This window comes from Pinus tabuliformis, chromosome 1_1 (assembly GCF_031772625.1).
Source record: "Pinus tabuliformis cultivar Carrire ecotype Pingquan chromosome 1_1, CPIR1, whole genome shotgun sequence".
Taxonomy (NCBI): Eukaryota; Viridiplantae; Streptophyta; class Pinopsida; order Pinales; family Pinaceae; genus Pinus; species Pinus tabuliformis.
This window is the reverse complement of record NC_142297.1, coordinates 580,118,161-580,137,960: the sequence shown is the minus strand read 5'-3', so window position 1 is coordinate 580,137,960 and position 19,800 is coordinate 580,118,161. Positions and strand designations below refer to the sequence as shown.

Below are 19,800 nucleotides of genomic sequence, written 5' to 3'. Positions count from 1 at the left end.
ACACGGATTGTAAAAGGCCACGATACTTGGTACGAGAGCCCCGTGTGTATTCTTATTAATGGACTCATAAGAAACTTATTTGGACAACAAAATCTTATGTACTATCATTGATCTGATTACTTGTATACTGTGTTGTACAAAATTGTTTAAATTTAGGAACTGCTATCGTGTTTATGTTTCCTAGCCAAGGCATAGACCATACCTAGGGTGCATGGATTTCTAACAATAAAGTGGGCGAAAATCCTTTTTGATCATGGATACTCTTCAAATGACCTGAAATACATATGAAGAAAACATATTTACCATAAGGAAAGATGTTTGAACTTTGAACCATTAAAATTTTCTTCTACATGAAACAACAACTACAATATTGACTAGTTTATGCAAAATGAAATGTTAAGAAATGAAACAACTACAAAAAAATATGAATGACCTGAAATACAAAAGGTTCTCTAGATGTCCTATGAATGGGCCCTGTTACCCACCAAAATGGGTAACCCCATAGGAGAAAACTTTTCTCTTACATTTTGACAACCATCCAACTAGCCCCCTGACATTCACTTCTTGATGATGATATGCCATGTGCCTCCACCATCTACATTAGCCAGATACCTCTCACCACCAAGCATTACCTCTTGGATGAAGGTGGGCTTCTATTCAAAAGTTACTTTGATCATTTTGAAATTGGGTGCTTATACTTGTTTGTTTTGGGAAATTAATATGGATAAAGGGGTGATCTAGAAGATTGACCAATCTTGATTGTAAATCTATTTTTTCACCTTACAATGGGGGTTAATATTTAGCCCTAGTCTAGTGGGACCTCCCTTAAGCCCCTAGGGTCATAGGAGGGAGACTACTTGGAAAACCATGATTGATATAGCGTGGTCACTTTTCCTCTATACCATACTTGACACTTTCCATTTCACATTATAAGACCCTTATGCAACCCCCGTTGTTTGGGTTTGACTTGTGATTGGTTCATTGAAATTTGGCACTCTTTCATGTCCACACTCCTTGAGTAGGGCCATGAAACATTGCTCTAGAGATTGATGCAACTAAAAGAATGGAAAATCAAAATGTTAAAGATGGTCGAGACATAGCATGGGAAAAATCCTAGCATGAGCACTACCCTTCTTATTAGCCATCACCTGGTCCCTTAGCACTTGATGCTCCATTTCATCAAAAGGGACCCTTGCATGTCCCGAACCTAACGAGTGATAAAATGGCTCATCTTAAGGGATAGAATAAAATGCAAAATCATAAAAAGCAAGCTCTAGCCCTTGAGCTATGCACCCAAACTAAAAAACATTATTATGAAAATGTAAAAGGTGCATTAGAGGGGTGGAGAAACAAAACTGACCAGGGTAATTCATGCCTCCATGATTATTCCCTCCTTTTCATTTATACACTTAGGTAGTAATATAACACACACACACATATCCACATGATATGTCAGTATACACACACACACCTCTCTAAAGCACTCACTACCTTTAATATTCAAACCAATGTGCTTAGAACTAGCAACAACCAAGGGTTAGATTGATATTAAATTGAAATGAACAATAATAGGTTGGAAAATTGGGTTGAAGTACCAATCAACCAAAGATAAATAAAATATGCATATTTTAACACAAACACACATCAAAACCATTGGAAAGCTTATATGCAAGGTTTGTTCATGTATTTAACACATAAGGGTTTGGGAGAGAGGGCACCATTTTTTACCTTTTCTTAGTCATACTAGCATTTAGGTGGGCCCAAGCTCATCGAGGTCATGTAAAGATGAAAATTGATTGAATTCACTAATTCAGCAACTAGTTTGGCTTCCTTCCATTATGAATCACTCTAAATAAACTAGTTTTGGTTTGTTTTGATAATTTTGATCACATTGATTCAAAAATCCAGTCCCTTCCAAACATAACTTCAACTAGAGAAAATACAAAGTATGATAAAATAAAATTCCTTCTAACAACAACACTCTTCTCTTCCTCTACTTCATTATTCTTCTTGATGTGGAAACCCACAAGCTATAAAAGATCAAATTTAGAACACAAGATTGATTGGTTGGAACGTAAGAGGAAATTCAATTGTGAATCCTAGAGTAAGAACCACAGATTGATATTATACAAATAACATGACGCGTGTAAAATATATTGAATAATGAATGATGGGTTTTCAATAACCCTGGTGATAACATATATATTCATTGAGTAGTCACCAGTGTGAAGGGTAATAAGTTAATAACCCTCGATGTTTGGTTATTATTATTATTATTATACTTCATACATATGTATGCTTGTTACATGCCCCCTTTAAAGATGTTTTTTCTCAAATCATTAGTAAGGATGGATGTTCTTGTCCAAAAACATCATGCTCTGATAATGTATCTTCTTTAGATTATTTGATACGCTACTTAATTATTGTTTTGGATAGAAGCTTTTTACCTCAATGATTAGGATGAGTTCATGTTCTAAACTCTGAACAAGGACCATTTTGTGTTCAACATTTAGCTCTCCATTCATAATTTGGCTGCAGTGGTACAATTTCCATTGTACCATTACTTACTTTCCTATTCTTCATCTTCAATGCTCTCCTTCTCTCCTTTTATTCCTCTTCAAAGTAGTACCTAGCTATATTATTGAGAATTTGCTCATTTTATATTTAATTTAACTGAGATCCTATTAAAAAGATGACTGGTCACTCATTATGTTTGTTATTCTTAGTATTTGTGATTCCAAGTTCCATTAATTATTTAGCATTAATGAATATGTTTTCATTGCATTTATTTCGACGAAATGTTGTAAAATTCCTTATAACATTTGTGTATGACAAACCATATTTATTAATCTTATTGTGGTATATTTTCTGTAATCATAAACATTAATCTTTTGTTAATTCATAATTTACAACTTATTCAAAATTTAATATTGCTCGACCTTTTTCTATCATTTTTTTTTCAGAATATATATATATATATATATATATAAAACTTCTACATAATTCCCTTAGTTGTTTTTCCACTCAAGACGTGCCATCCTCCTCTTTAGTCTAATTTTCCTATATTCCAAAAAAACTATCCCAAAACAAGCCATTATTTGTTGGGCATCCATATTATTGTGAGAAAATAGAGACTACCGATCCTAATTTTTTTGGTTTTCAATTACTTAGTTGGATAAACATTATAAATCAATTCAATGTGTATATTCAAATCTTACCTTTTATATTTAAATGATGCACATCAAAATCACCTGTTTTAGGGAATATAATTTCTCCTGTGAGGTTCATTTTATGTACTTTCGTTTAAAATAACACTGGAAGCTTAATGGCGTATTTGATAGCTCATTAGTTTTGTAAAACCAATCATATTTGTACGAAAATATATTGAAAGTATGCATATTGACGAAGAGATAGTAGAAAACTCATAAAATGTTAAGAACAGAACAAACCTAATTCTTGTTTGGTTGTTACTTGTCAGGTTCTTCTTGATTTCAATGATTTAAAGAAGATACCATTCTACACTGAATATATTGAACGGTCTAATAAGGATATTCCAAATGTAAGGTATGAATTCGATAGTAAAACATTTTATGGTTCGTAACTGTGATTATTTCCAAATTCTGTATATATGAAGTCTTGATGTTCAAACAACAAACGCCCCATTGCAATGGTTGATCCAACTATGATATCCTAGCACTTCCCTTACATAGGTTTGCTTTTCAATTACTTCAGTTTCCTTACACATGGCTCTAGCATGAGATTGAATGAATAGTTTTACTTTGCTTATGTAAATTGGGATGTAAGAGTCTATCATTTTTATATAAGTAAGAAGGTTGAAGGCTTCTCTTAATAGTTTTTTAACATAAAATTAATATCATATATTTTTAAAATCTAATAGGAAATTCTAAATGTAGTGTCAAAAATGCTCTCTTATAAGTTTTCATCGAAGTACAATAAAAGGGAATTCTAATATTTATCCAAGCTTATGCTGTTAAGCAATTTTCATCATATTCTACACTAAAATTAAGATTGTCTACCCTTACAATTTCTCACTTACATTAATTCCAGGTCGTATTTTAATATGCCTGTGTCCTCTATCAATCTCACAGTTTCCAGTACCCCAACATATCTATTGACATTGAAAATTTGAAGTATCTATATTTAACCAAAGGTGTAGAAGGCTTAATCTTACTCATTTTTAAAATGGGTTATATTTTTATGAAAATATTCAATAAAGAAGATTTTATATAATTTAAAAGACTTTTTTTTGTAATAAAATAGATTTTTGGAAATTATTTTTAAAATGAATCATTTTTTTTAATATGAAAAATAAGTTTATAATCACAATTTAGTCCCTAAGCTTTTCCCAAATTCACTGTATATAACTGTCAATATTTTTGCCCATATCTTCTTCTGTATTTGTATTCCCATCTAGAAGTGTTTTCCTCTTTGTCTGGGAGAAATAGTTTTTATCCTCCCCATCCAAGTTAAACTTCCAATAAAATTCCCATGGTATCATGTATTGAAAAAGTGTTTCCTCAATCAAATGTTGTAAGCATCATAAATCATGAAAACATCATCTTTACCAAACTCTGTCATCCAGGGGGTCTTGGATAGACCGTGATAGGGTGTGCTGTTAAGACACTCATAGATGTGAAGTAGCTGATTCAATTCTCTGCCTTATTCTAGTGTTATTCTTGGACATGACCATGATGTTGTCTCACCAATGCCTAACATACAAAAAAAATAAAAATCCATCAAAATATCCAAACCCAACACACTTGTTCACCTAAAGTAACCATCTTGTCAGGAAAAAATGCTACATGAACCATCATAACCAACTATAAGTATAATCCAACAGCTTTAAAACTAAAAGAATCAAAATAATTAAACTCCATGTCAGTATAACCACCAGCACATTAATTAATCAGTCAATGCTTGAACTTTATGCACTCTAGGATTGTTAAAATAATTAAATTCCAGGTCAGTATAACAATCAACACACTAATCAATAGATGCTTAAACTTTATATACCTTGAAATAAGTTCTCTACCTAACACTTAGCAGTCTCTACCTAAAATATAGTCTTTAAAAAAGTTATAGAAGAAATATCACTTCAATATTCAAGAATAAATGATTCCTAGGATCCCACACTTGCCTGTCCACAAAAACATCCACCAGCTTTGCATAATAAGGTACACCTACAGCTAAGTGAAGCCAAAAAAACCTCCACAAATTAAATTTAAAACAAAATTCCAAGCCTCATTTTTAATGAAATATTATCTTTCAATGGAATAATATGAGTGTATGATAAAGATGAGAAAAAACAAAACATAAAGTGAATCAAAATAATTAAGAATAATTAAGATTGAAAAAACACTTGATCAATATTCTAAGCACAATAATTAACAATTTTTATCGGAAGATAAAATTTCAAGCATTATTTCTAATAAAGTATTATTCATTAATAAAATAAATGAATATATAATAAAAATGACAAATTGTAAAAGATAAAGTGAATTAAAAAACTCAGAATAATTAATTTTCGAAAGATGCTATTATAGAAAGTCCACTAATAAACCTAGCTTTAAACAAAGCAATAATCTTCTTATATGCCAAACAATCTCAATTCTCATATAATTTGGTCTTCACATAGAAATCATCTTTGAAATCACAATCAAGGTAGGTTCATCCAAGAGGGAGTTTCATCCACAGTTCTATCAATAATATTTCAAAGGCTATTTGCTACCAATGAAATTTTTAGTGTTGCTCTGTCCTAGCAACTTGCCAGTTGGGCATGTTACTTCTCTGTTACACAGTGTTTTGTCACACTTCTTGCACTTCTCTATGTCATACACCGGAGTGCCCAAAACTTGACAACAAGTGTATAGTGTACCCATCCTCATATGCAGTCCATATTCTCCCTGAAGAGCTAATGAAGAATTGCCTTGAGCTTTTCCTAAGAAAGTGAGCTCCAAAACCCTAATTTTTGAGTCAAAGTGACTGTGACACTGCCCCCTCGTGCTGATGGCAAGTTGCACCATCTGAACCTCGTGCTACCAGTGCGGATTTGGCCTAGATACTTGCGTTGATCCCTAAAAGGAACTTTTTCCCAAAGAGGAAGAGAAGCTTCATGATCTAGAGGCTTCCAAAATGACAAGCTAGATGATGTTCGTTGTAGATGTGGTCGAATTCTCCCAATATTACCCTTTGATCTTATCCCTATGAGCTTCCTCCTTGAGATGAGGACCTTCCCCTATCTTTGGTGAGATTCTAACTCCCTCTCCTTTCCTATATATTCATTCCCCTCCATTCCCAAATGGTTGGTCTTTGATTATTTGCACCCTTATGCTAAGACATTGCCTACATGCTATTCATTTTGGCTCGGAGGAGTGCTTGGAGAGCTTGAGCTTGGACTTGGACATTCACCCAAGGAGGGCTACCAACATCAAGGCTTGGGTTCTATGCTACCTCCTTTTTTATTAATATATACAACCGTTGGTTCACTTTCCATAAATGCTTGTGTCAATGCTTCATTTATCTTAATGCTCCTTGGACCTTGATATGTTAAGTGGATTACATTTGATTATGTTTGTTGCACTTTTATGCTTTGTTGTGTTTTTGTTCTCTTGTGCAGGTATTCAAACGCTGGGAGTAGCGAAGATTGAACCTGAGGGAGCAAGCGATCAAGATCTTCAACAAAGGAGTGCATTATAGCATCAGAGCGAGATAGGTCTCCTTTCTCTTCTCTTATTTCGATTGTAATCTAGGAATGTGTCTTGTAGATTGTCTCATTTGTTGCTAGAAGACACTCATTGGGCTAGAGGTCTTGTCTCTGTCTGCAGAGAGGATTTACCTACACAACACACTCAAACTAGCAGGGGTCCTTAAAAGGGGATTCTTGAAGGGCTATTACTAGGCTAAGGGCAACAATGGAGCGATAGCCCATTACCACCTTGGCTAAGGCTCCCTACTCTTTACGGACTTTCACCGATGGGAGGAAACCCACTATGATTAGAATCACGAAATGGATGGACCAATGATATGGCGAAGGGTGATCCTGGAAGCCTATTCACAAGAGAGGCTCAAATATGTGGCTTTCTTGTCTTGGAAGACAAGATGGTCAAGGAAGGGCTTGGGGAGAATTTCAAGGGTTAGGTTTTGAGTACATGTCTTATAAAGGAGATCCCTAATCCCTAGAATTCTTATGGAAGCTTTGGTTCTAGGTGAGCTTTGAAGAATTAGCCTTGATAGTGCATGGGACCACACGAGACCAAGTGGACCCGAGGATAGGTCAAGGGGATAGGATTTAGCAACCAATGATATGCTTGACCTAATTAGGGAGGGGAAAGAGATCCAGGAATGAATTTTCAATGAAAGACAATGCAAGGATCTCAGTGAGGTTTCTAGCCTAAGGGAAACCTGGAGTGAAATCTGCTACTGTGGAGGCCCATGGCTCTCAACGCTCACCCTACATGCACCAATATCGCCCTCTGGAGAATTAGGACCCCGTATAGGGAGACCAAACCCAAGATGGAACCATTTGCAATCCTGCACAAGATCCAATGCATCCCCTAGCCTTCCAATACAACAATCCATTAGAGAAATCGAGTGAATGAGCTTACCTAATCATGGACCACAGGCGGGGACTTCATAATGGCTTGCCCTTCCATAATGGACTTCGGGATGTCCCAATGTCTCCTAAACTACAAATGGGGTTAACCAATAAGTCTATTAGGTAGTTTCTACTTCTAAAGGGGATAATATGTTCAAGGTACATCCTTCAAAAGTGGTGGCATGTGAAAAATAGGTGAATGAAGTGGGGGATGAGAAGGGGAAACCCTGGGTCACATGCTGGGGTACAAGGGTAGCTAATAAGAGGGAAGCCCACACTTGGGTTTATAATGTATAGGAGGGAGAAATCGTGATACATAAGGTGCCTCAACCTTGATTTTTCCACCCTTCTTTTATGCCTTTTTCCTTTTTATGATTTTCTTTGATTAGTTGCTCGGGGCTCAAGGGGTTGGAGCATGATATATAAGATATAGCAGTGAATTTCCCCTCTTAATGTGGGGTGGTTCATCGCCCGCCAGGGGTTGGGACAATCACGGGCTCTTATATGATGAATAAGGCTCATAAAACCTGTAGGAACTAGGGTGATGGCCATGATGATGGGGTAGAGCTCATGTATTGGCTTTTGCCCACGTGCTTATTGTATTTGTCCCAACCATATTTTGCATTTTGCGGTACATTTTCCTGTTGAATGTGGTCATATATGCTTTTATCTTTCTTTTCAGCGACATTAACCTCCAGGCTTCATTCTGTTGATTTCGGGTAGCATCAGATGTGCTCTAGCCATGAAAATTGGTGGAGAGGCTAAAGCACATGAGATCTCCAAGACCCATAAATGGTTTGGGGAAATTCAACAAGGTTAGAGATATATTAAAATAATTAATATTTTTGATGGGTTCCTAAGTCTAAACTTAGAAAAATAAAAATATTAATGGGTATTAATATAAAACTGGGTGACAATGTTCTAAAAGACATGGATCAAGCCAAATCTAATCTTAGCCATTGATTAGAGATTTAATCTCCATCGTTGAAGACTCAACAGAAAAAGTATAAGAGGAGGCTTGAGGGTCATTTGGAGATACACCAAGATTGATCACTTAGTTCAATTCTCTGGAGCGGGGTTTGCTGAGAGAGATTGAACAAGTAATCAAAGTTGCAGCGAGGGGAAGTGAGTGCACAACAGAGAGGTAGATATAGTGTTGAAGGACCAACGTAGAGGCAGAGGAGGCTACACAGAGCCAGCAAGAGACACACAAAGGGCTAGGTGACTGCGCAGAGGCTAGCAGGGCCTGCGTGGGTGACACAGAGGGCCAGAGAAGCAGAAGGCTGACGCAGGGGGCTTCTGAGTGATGCAGAGGCTAGGAGGGTTGACGCAAAGCTTTAGAGAAGCGTCAGAGAGATTTTTGTGGAGCAAGCTTGCTGAATATCTGCTTCCGAAGAGAGGTACTATTGCCAGATTGATTTCTTTGTTGGGTGAGCCAGTTTGGCACCTAGTTGTACTCAAGAAAGTTGCTTAATAATAAAACCCTCAGAACTGCTGCACTGGTTTTCCCAACTTGGGTTTTTCTGGGGACAATTGTCCAAAAATAACGGTGTCCCTTGTGTGTTTGTCCATTCTTTCAGTTGATGATTTGTAGATGGTTGAGACTGCATTTGTGTTTATTTTTAGTATTTATATGGTTAAATAACTTGTTAAGAAATTAAACAAGTAGGTGAAGTAACCCAGATAGTGCAGGAAGAATTTCTAACGGGTTAGACTTAGAAATTTCAACACATTCAAGGCCATGACCCAATGTGTGGTCAAGGGGAAGGGGTAAGCTAACCCTATGTGGACCTAATGGAGGAATGTGGACCCAAGCAAGAGAAATAGTGAATGAGGTAGTAATGAATGGAAAGAGGGAAATATAAGTGGATAAGGGAGCGGGACCACGCGACCAAAATCAATGTTTCCTGTGAAATACCATCCCTGGAACCTGGTCCGTAAAAGAGATCCCACAGGACTAGAAACCAGGGTTAATTCCTAAGAGGAGTCTAGGGGACATAAGCACAGAACTAGCTCATTCTTTCTGCCAAATCCCCCCATTAATCCATGCCCAGAAGTGTCCATGATAAGAAAACTACAATAGTCAATTTCCAAATGACAAGGCATACCTTTAGATTCAGGAGGTCAACCTTCAAACATACGATCATGGCAGATGGGCAAGAGACCACATGGCTGGCTCAAGTGGCGGAGAAGATGGCACAATGAGCTAGTTGGTGGTTGCAAGGGGTTGTTCACTGCCTGTTGAGCACCATCTTGGAGAAAACAATCTCCTAGGGGTATTACCCACAAAATGGTGGGTATCAGGCACTTCATAATGGCATGCCCTTCCATAATGGGCTTTGGCATGTGCTAATGTCTCCAAGCTCCAAAGGGGGTTAACCAAGTAACCTATTAGGTGGTTTCTACTTTAGAGGGGATGGTATTTCCAAGGTGCATCCTTCAAATGGTGGTGGCATGTGATAAAGTGATGAATGGATTAGGGAATGAAAGGGACAATCCTAGGCTACATGTCAGGGTACAAGGGTAGCTAGTAAAGGGAAGCCCACACTTGGGTATATAATGTATAGGAGGGAGAAATCGTGGTGCATGAGGTGTCCGGACCTTGATTTTTCCACCCTCCTTTATATGCATTTTTCCTTTTGTGTTTCTTCTTTGATTAATTGCTTGGGGTTCAGAGAATAAGAGCATGATGTGTAAGGTATAGTAGTGGATATCCCTTTTAAGGTAGGGCAGTTCATGGCCCACCAGGGGTTGGGACAATCATGGGTTTCTGATGATAAAAGAGGGTCATCTAGGGCCTATAGGAACCAGGGTGATGGCCATGTGGATGGGGTAGAGCTTATGCATTGGCTTTTTCCCACATGCTAAATGTGTTTGTCCCGACCATCTTTTGCATTTTGTAGTACATTTTCCTGTTGAATGTGACCAATTGTGCTTTTTCTTTTTTTCAGTTGCATCAATCTCTGGGGCATCATTTCAGGCTCGACCCAAGTTGTGGGCAAGGAGAAGAGGAGGCTCACCTTATGTGGACCTAGTGGAGGGATGTGGACTCAGGTGGGATAAATGATGAATGGGGTTGTAATGACTAGAAAGGGAGTAATGTATGTGGATGACAGAACGGGACAACGCAACTAAAATTGGGGTTTGCCACGTAGTACCACCCTAAAACCCAAAGGTCAATAAAGGAGATCCCACGGGACTAAGATCCAAGGGTAACATCCAAAAGAGGTATAGGGGACAAAAGCATAGACCTATCCCACTGTTTCTGCTAAATCCCCCCATTAATCCATGTCCAAAAGTGTCAACGATAAGCAAACTACAATAATCCATTACCAAATGACAAGGCATGCCTTTAGGTTTTAGAGGCCCACCTTCAAACATACGATCATGACAGATGGGTGAGGGACCACATGGCTGGCTCAAGTGGCGGAGAAATGGCACAACGAGCTAGTTGTTGGCTGCAAGCGGTTGTAGGCTACCGACTGAGCACCATCTTGAAGAAAATTTTCTCCTAAGGATATCACCCACAAAATGGTGGGTAACATCTGGCTCCAACTGGGATGTGTTTCCTCAAAACAATGGGTGAAGCTACTTGACGGGAGGTCACCAGAACACCAACAATCTATTGGTCACTGTAGACTTGTTACCTACACATATCAAATACTAAACCCACAGGGAAACATGTTTGTACATCGTCTTATGATCACCCATGCTTAATGTTAGGCCATGAAATCAACAAATAATAAAAAATGCAAATTTTAACCTAAATAGAGCTAATCTACCATGAGAAATATCATATGACATTAATTCTAATGCAAAAATCAGCGTGCAATGCATCCTACCCTAACATGCTTATGGTACAAAACTAATACTAAGCATAATGATAAAGCGAGTTCAACCAACATATCATCAAATCAATATAAATATGCCAACCTATATGATTACTCATGCAACAAATGCCAAAGTGAATGTGGACAGAATCACATGGATGATAAGACCAGTGAGAGGTAGGAAAACAGAATGTCCACACGTGGATGATCATGTGAGAAGAGGTAAGAAAAGGATGTAATCTAGTCCATGAGATCCTTTCTTCTAACCAAAATATAGAGATGTCAATGATTAGACCCATAAAATTTTGATGGATGGAAACCTTGAGCATATGATGGTCCTTATCATTTATGTCATATCTTATGGTCTCTAAAGGGTTATTATTAGTAGGAACGAGAGACTGATGAGATGAAGAAACACAAGTAGGTTGTCCATGATGATAACACTAGAAAGGGGAGGTTATAGACTGATCATGACCCTAAGGGGGCGCCCAAGGAGATAAAGAATATTCAATGAGGGGTTCTTCCTTGACACTTTACTCAGAAAGGGGAAAGGGATCAAGGTCGCTTGAGATCATATGATAAAAATTGTAGGAATTACTCTCAAAATGATGAACAAGAGAAGAAGGCAAAGGGGAGGGTGGAGTGTTATATCCAATAGGTTTCTCTTCCCCAAAATCATAATCTAAAGGCTCAGGGGATTTGAATATAGAATCATAAGGAGGAGCCTTATCGATTTCCTTAGTATCACAAATTGGGCCTCTCCTAACAGGAAAATTGATCACTTCCAACTGCCTCTCCGTATGGAAGGGAAAATAAAATTTCTCGTTCCCAAGGGCATCAATGGATATGTCATTATAAATAATACTCAAGAGAAAGGGAGGACCAATTTCAGCCTTATTCTCCTTGTCGATGTCATAAATGGGAGCACAATCAAATTAAGGACCAACAATTTCCCATTTCTCCTTTTCAATATGGAAGTAATCTCTAAGGCCATCTTTTAGGGGGTAAATGGGATCACCTTCATCAAGGTTCTCAAAAGGAGATTCATCAAGATAAATATCCTCGAGAAAGGTAAGGTTAATCTCAACTTCATACTTCCCAACACATGTGTTCTCAAAATCATCCTTTTCATCATGTGGACCCTGTTACCACTCAAACTCGCAAGGGGTCTTAGAGGGGCACTTGCTAGGTCAAGAGCAAAAATGAAGCTAAAGTCCGTTGTCACCACAATTAAAGCTTCCTACTCCTTACGAATTTTAGCGATGGGAGAGACCCGATATATAGAGAATCACTTATGAAGGATAAATCAACTAAGATGGATGTGAAGTGATCTTGAGGACCCTTTCCTAGGGGAGGCTCAAGAAAGGGACTTTCTTGCTTCTTAAGCAACGTACAAGGCTTCCTAGGAGAAGGGGATGAGGATTTAAGGGCTAGGTTTAGGGAGTGTGAATTGTAAAGGAGCTTCCAAAACCCTAAAATCCTTGCTGAACTTGGTGTCCCAAGTGGTTTTTGAAGAGTTGACTTTGACAAGGTATGGGACCACATGGAACCAAATGGATTCCATTTTAGGTCAAGGGGGAGGGTTTAGCAACCAATGATGGGATTGACCTAATTAGGGAAGAGAAGGGGATCAAAGATTTTTTTTCAATGAAAGGTGGCACAATGATCCCTATGAGGTAACTAGCTTAAGGAAAACCAACGGAAAGAATTTGTCTTTGAGCTAGGGCTTGTGATATCTCAAGATCCCACTATCAGCATCTCATGAAATTTGGAGGGCTTCTTGAGGACACATTAACACTGTTGTGGACCAAAAATCAAAGTATTTGGATGGCTAGATTGTGATATATTCGATGCCCTAGGTGACCTATGGGGCTAGACCTAGAAAGAGGAGGAGAAGATGAAGAAAAATAAGTTTTTAGGGTGGTCACCTATTGTATACTAGTGAATAATCCTTTGGGGATATTGGAGTCAATAATGATTATGAATTTGGATTTGATTTTCGTGGTCAAGGAGGCTTTAAAGGCACCTTCACTTAACACGAGGGCAAAGGAGAGCAACTTCAAAGACTTTATAATTCGTTTTGCAAAATATATGGCTTATAAAGATAAATTTCACTCATGAATTATCCCTATGAACATTCACTCATCATAGATGGCTCATACATGAAGCATCACTATCTAGAAGCAAAATTTCCACAACTTTGCAATAATAGATGCAACAAATTAGCCCTAGAATAGCAAAATCCTAGCAACAATGTATGTGACCGAAATAGAGTAAAGAATAAAATTAAAATTGAACTTAAATCTATTGGAGTATATCCAACCATCAAAATTTTTTTAATTAAGAAGCTCCAAGGCAAGAGAAAATAATCCAAACATCAAAATTCAAATGTCCATACTCCAAATTTCGTCCTCCAAGAAGGATAGCAAAATTCTGGAGAAAGATATAAGTCTAATCCAAGTGATGGTGCTAAAATGAATACGAGTAACTTGTATTTATACACTTCTAATGAGTTTGATTTAGATAATTAGGCCTACATTAGCCTCTACAATAAACTAATGTGCAAAATAACTAACTTTTGTTGACAAGCCCACCAAACTAGCTCATAAAAAAGGAATAAGCCTCTCAAGAGGTCGAATAATGACTAGTGCATGTCGTTGGGCATTGGAGGAGGCTTAATGGAGTCCATATGTGCCATAATGTGTAGATGAACTCCCAAAAGCAGTGGACAAGGAGTTGGCCCCTTGTAATAACCAGTGGTGCTCCAAATGACATGTGGGGGCACACAGGTGCCCTCGTGGGTCTTCAAAAAAATCAAATATGCTTGTAGATCGTCTGCAAGGGTTAGGATGATGGTGTAGGTGATGCCACATCATTTTGCAAGTTTTGGATCATATGCCAAGTGTATGGTGCAACTCTTGGGCCAGCTAGGCATGATGGATCAGGTGCATTTTCCTCGTCCAATAAGTGAACCACGAGCAATCTTTGAATGGTTTTGGGGATCCACAGAGTGTTTTTTTTTTGCTGTGGAGGCCCATGGCTCTCTACACACACCCTACGTGTGCCAATGTAGCCCTCTGGGGTCAGGACCCTGTATAGGGAGACCAAACCCAAATGGAAACCACCTGCAATCCTTCGTACGATCCAATGCATCCCCGTGTCTTCCAACACACCAAGTCATTAAAGAAATCAAGTAAAAGAGTTTATAAACCTTGGATAACAAGTGAGAGCTTCATAATGAGATGCCCTTCCATAGTGGGCTTTGGCATGTGCTAATGTCTCCCAGCACGAAATAGGGTTAACCAGGCATCCTATTAGGTGATTTCTACCTCTAAAGGTGGTGGTATGTCTGTGGTACATCCTTCAAATGGTGGTGGCATGTGGCATAATGATGGAATGGAGTGGGGAATGAAAGGGCGCAACCTGGATTACATGCCATGGTACAAGGGTAGCTAATAAAAGGGAAGCCCACACTTGGGTAAATAATGTGTAGGAGGGAGCAATCATGGTGCATGAGTTACCCTGACCTGCATTTTTCCACCCTTCTTCATATGCCCTTTGCCTCTTTATGATTTTATTTGGTTAATTTCTCGAGGCTCTAAGTAATGAGAGCATGATGCGTGAAATATAGTTGTGGGTACCCCCTTATAAGGTGGGGCAGTCCATCGCTCATTGGGCGTTTGGACAATCATGGGTTCTTGAATGATAAAGGAGGCTCATCAAAGGCCATGAAGGAACCAGGGTGATGGCCATGGAATGGGGTAGAGCTCATGTCATGGCTTTTGCCCACGTACAAAATGTTTTTTTCTCGACCATCATTTTCATTTTGTGGTACAATTTCCTATTGAATGTGGACAATTATGCTTTTTCTTTTTCTTTTAGCTGCATCATTCCAGGCCCAACCCAAGATGTGGGGCAAGGGGGGGGTGGCTGGCCCTATGTTGACCCAGTGGAGGAATGTGGACCTAGATGGGAGGAGAGATGATTGGGCATGTAATGAGTGGAAGGGGAGTAATATATGCGAATCGGGGAGCGGGACCACACAACCAAAATTAGGATTTCCCATGTAGTGCCATCCCTAAAACCAATAGGTTAGTAAAAGCGATCCCATGGGATTAGGGTGCAAAGTTAACATCCCAAAAGAGACCTAGGGGACACGAGCATATACCTAGACCACTCTTTCCACCGAATCCTCCCATTAATCCATGCCCAAAGCTTCCATGATAAATAAACTAGAATACTCAATTACCAAATAACAAGGCATACCTTTAGGTTTGGAAGGCCCACCTTCAAACATAAGATCATGAAAGATGGGTGAGGGACCATATGGCTGGCTTAGGTGATGGATAAATGGAACATCGAGCTAGTTGGTGGCTGCCAGGGGTTGTTGGCTGTTGGCTAAGTACCATCATGGAGAAATTTTTTCTCCTAGGGATTTCACCCACAAAATGGTGGTTAACATCTCGCTCCAACCGAGACATGAACTCTTAGAAAAGTGGGTAAAGCTACTCAAACGAGAGGTCATGAGAACACCAACAATATCTTGGTTACCATAGACCTATTACCTGCACATATCAAAGACTAAATCCGCAGGGCAGCATGTTTTTACGGTGTCTTATGATTACCTTTGCTTCGTGTTAGGTCGTAAAATCAACAAAAAAATAAAAATATGGAAATTTTAATCTAAATGTAGCTAATCTACCATGAGAAATATCATATGTAATTAGTTATAATGCAAAAATCAGCATGCAGTGCATTTACCCTAACATGCATATGGCACAAAACTAATACTAAGTGTAATCATAAAGCCAGTGCAACCAAACATATCGTCAAATCAATATAAATATGCCAACCTATATGATTACTCATGTAGCAAATGCCAAAGTGACTGTGAACAAAATCAAATGGATGATAAGGTTGGTGGCAGGTAGGAAAATGGAATGCCCACACATGGATGATCAGGTGAGAAGAGGAAAGAAAAGGATGTAATCTAGTTCATGAGATCCTCTTTTCTAGCCAAAATATAGAGATTTCATTGATTAGGCTCATAAACTTTTGATAGATGGCAACCTCGGGCATATTATTTCCTTTATGGTCCTTATCATTTATGTCATTTTAGGGCCTCTATAGGATTATGATTAGTAGGCAAGGGAGATTGATGAGATGGAAAAACAAAAGTAGGTTTCCCATGATGATCATATCGAAAAGGGGGGATTATAAATTGATCACAATCTTGAGGGTGTTTCAAAGGAGATAAAGTATAGTCAACAAGGGGTTCTTCCTTGACACCATACTCACAAGGGGGAAAGGGCTCATGGTCACTCAAGATCATTTGAAAAGGGGCAAGGGAATCACTTGTGGAAGACTTGAAGTGATGAACAAAAGGATAAGACAAAGGGGAGGGTGAAGTATTATATTCAACGAGGTTCTCCTCCTAAAAATCATCCTTTTCATGTAAGGGAAAATAATAATGACCCTTCTTCTCCAGGGTATCGATGGATATGTCATCATAAATAATGCCTAGGAGAAAGGGGAGACCACTCTCAACGTCATCTTCCTTGTTGGTGTCATAAATGGGAGCACAATCAAATTGAGGACCAAAAATTTCCCATTTCTCCTTTTCAATGTGGAAGTAGTATTTATTGTCATCTTCCAAGGGGATAATGGGGTCACCTTCTTCAAGGTTCTCAAAAGGAGATTCATCGAGAGCAATATCCTTGAGAAAAGTAAGGTTAGTCTCAACTTAACTTTCCATGAATTCATCCTTCCAAACACACGCATTCTCAAAATCATTCTTTTCAACATGTGGACCCAAGGAGGACTCATCTTCCCATTCATCACTTAGATTCTCAAGGTCTTGATGATGCTTGATGAAGCCTTCCTCTTGAATGCTCAATGCAGGGCATACTTGAAAATGCCTAAGAAAGCCATAAATGAAATCCTCAATAGATGAGATGCTCCTAGGTTCGTGATTTTTCAACCATGAGTTATGACCATAGAGAGAACTAAAGAATAACAACATAAGGACATCCTGGTGGACCACTTTCTCCTTTGAAGTATGTGCATTAAATCTTTCCACATGGTCAATTGCGGAGCTTGGGTCACCATCAAACACGGGTACCCCACGTACCATCCTTCCTGTGACATGATTGGGGTGCCCAGGGATGCTAGCGATGTCCAAAGCGGGAAAATCATCAAAGAAAGACACCCTACTTCGGGTATACATGTAAATTTTGTAGGAGTCACCAGGGTGATTTTAAAGATGCCTAGAAAAATGCTTGCTTCACCCTACAAGCATCAACCTTAAAGTTTAATGAAGAACTAGGGCTTTGTTCTTCCAATGGAGTCGCCAATAATGATATGTCAATGTGTCGTATGGGGAACAAATCACACATTTCGTTTCCCCGACAATGACACCAAAATGTTACCGCTCAAACTAGCAGAGGGTACTAGAGGGGCACTTGCTAGTTCAAGAGAAACAATGAAGCTAAAGCCCACTGTCACCACAGCTAAAGCTTCCTACTCTTTATGGACTTTCACCGATGGGAGGAGACCTGATGTATAGAGAATCACTTATGAAGGATAGATCAACTAAGATGGATGTGAAGTCATCTCGGAGACCCTTTCCTAGGGGAGACTCAAGAATGGGACTTGCTTGCTTCTTAAGCAAGGTAAAAGGCTTTCTAAGAGAAGGGGATGAGTATTTAAGGGTTAGGTTTAAGGAGTGTGAATTGTAAAGGAGATTCCAAAACCCTAAAGTCCTTGTTGAACTTGGTTTCCCAAGTGTTTGACAAGGTATGGGACTGCACATGAACAAATGGACCCCAGGTTAGGTCAAGGGGGGAGGGTTTAGCAACCAATGATGAGCTTGACCTAATTAGGGAAGAGAAGGGGATCAAACAATTTTTTTTCAACGAAAGGTGGCACAATGATCCCTATGAGGTAACTAGCTTAAGGAAAACCAACGGAAATAATTGGTCTTTGAGCTAGGGATTGCGATATCTCAAGATCCCTTCGTCGTAATCTCATGAAAATTGGAGGGCTTCTTGAGGACACACCATCATTGTTGTGGATCAAAAATCGAAGTATTTGGATGGCTAGATTATGAGATATTCAATGCCCTAGGTGACCGATGGGGCTAGACCTAGAAAGACGAGGAGAAGGTGAAGAAAAATAAGTGTTAGGGTGATCACATATGGCAGACGAGTGCCTAATCCTTTGGGGAGATTGGAGTCAAGAATGATTATGAATTCGGATTTGATTTTCTTGGTCAAGGAGGCTTTAAAGGCAACTTCCCTTAGCACTAGGGCAAAGGAGAGTAGCTTCAAGGACTTTATACTTTGTTTTGAAAAATAGATGGCTTATCAAGATAAATTTCAACGATGAAATATCACTAGGAACATTCACTCATCATACATGGCCCATACATGAAGCATCACTATCTAGAAACAAAATTTCCACAACTTCGCAATAATAGATGCAACAAATTAACCCTAGAATAGTGAAATCCTCGCAACAATGCATGTGACAGAAATAGAGAAAAGAATAACATTAAAATTGCACTTACATGTATTAGAGGATATCCAACCATAAAAAAATTGTCAATCAAGAAGCTCCAAGACAAGAGAAAATAATCCAAACATCAAAATTCATTCCATGCTCCAAAATTCATCCTCCAAGAAGGATAGAAAAATTATCAAGAGAGATACAAGTCCAATCCAAGTGATGATGCTAAAATTAATTCACGTCACTTGTATTTATACCCTTCTAATGAGTTTGATTTAGCTATTTAGGCCTACATTATCCCATACAATAAAATAATGTGCAAAATAACTAAATTTTGGTGACAAGTCCACCAAACTAGATCATAAACAAAAGAATAAGCCTCTTAAGAGGTTGAATAATGAATAGTGCATGTCGTTGGTCCTTGGAGGAGGCCTAATGGAATCCATATGTGCCATAATGTGTAGTTGAACTCCCAAAAACAGTGGACAAGGGGTTGGCCCCTTGTAATAACCTGTGGTGCTCCAAATGACATGTGGGGGCATACAAGTGCCCTCGTGGGTCTCCAAACAAATCAAAGATGCCTGTAGATCACCTGAAAGGGCTAGGATGATGGTGTAGGTGATGCCACATCATTGTGCAAGTCCTGGATCATATGCCAAGCGTATGGTGCAACTCTTGGGATAGTTGGGCATGATGGATCAGGTGCATCTTCCTCGTCCAATAAGTGAACCACGAAGAATATCTGAATGGTTTTGGGGGTCCATATAGTGTTGTTTGTTGTTGTGGAGGCCCATGGCTCTCTACAAACACCCTACTTGTGCCAATGTAGCCCTTTGGGGTTAGGACCCC

The 19,800-nt window shown here is 38.8% G+C and overlaps 1 protein-coding gene across 3 annotated transcripts in view; it reads left to right on the top strand.

Moving 5' to 3' along the window:
• Nucleotides 1-19,800, top strand: part of LOC149214577 (phytyl ester synthase 1, chloroplastic-like) — a 415,714-nt gene that overhangs the window by 288,245 nt on the left and 107,669 nt on the right. For all 3 annotated transcript variants that reach the window (XM_089392330.1, XM_089392332.1, XM_089392331.1), the window contains exon 11: nucleotides 3,479-3,564. In XM_089392330.1, the coding sequence (XP_089248456.1) occupies nucleotides 3,479-3,564 (86 nt within the window). The remainder of the gene's footprint in view (nucleotides 1-3,478; nucleotides 3,565-19,800) is intronic.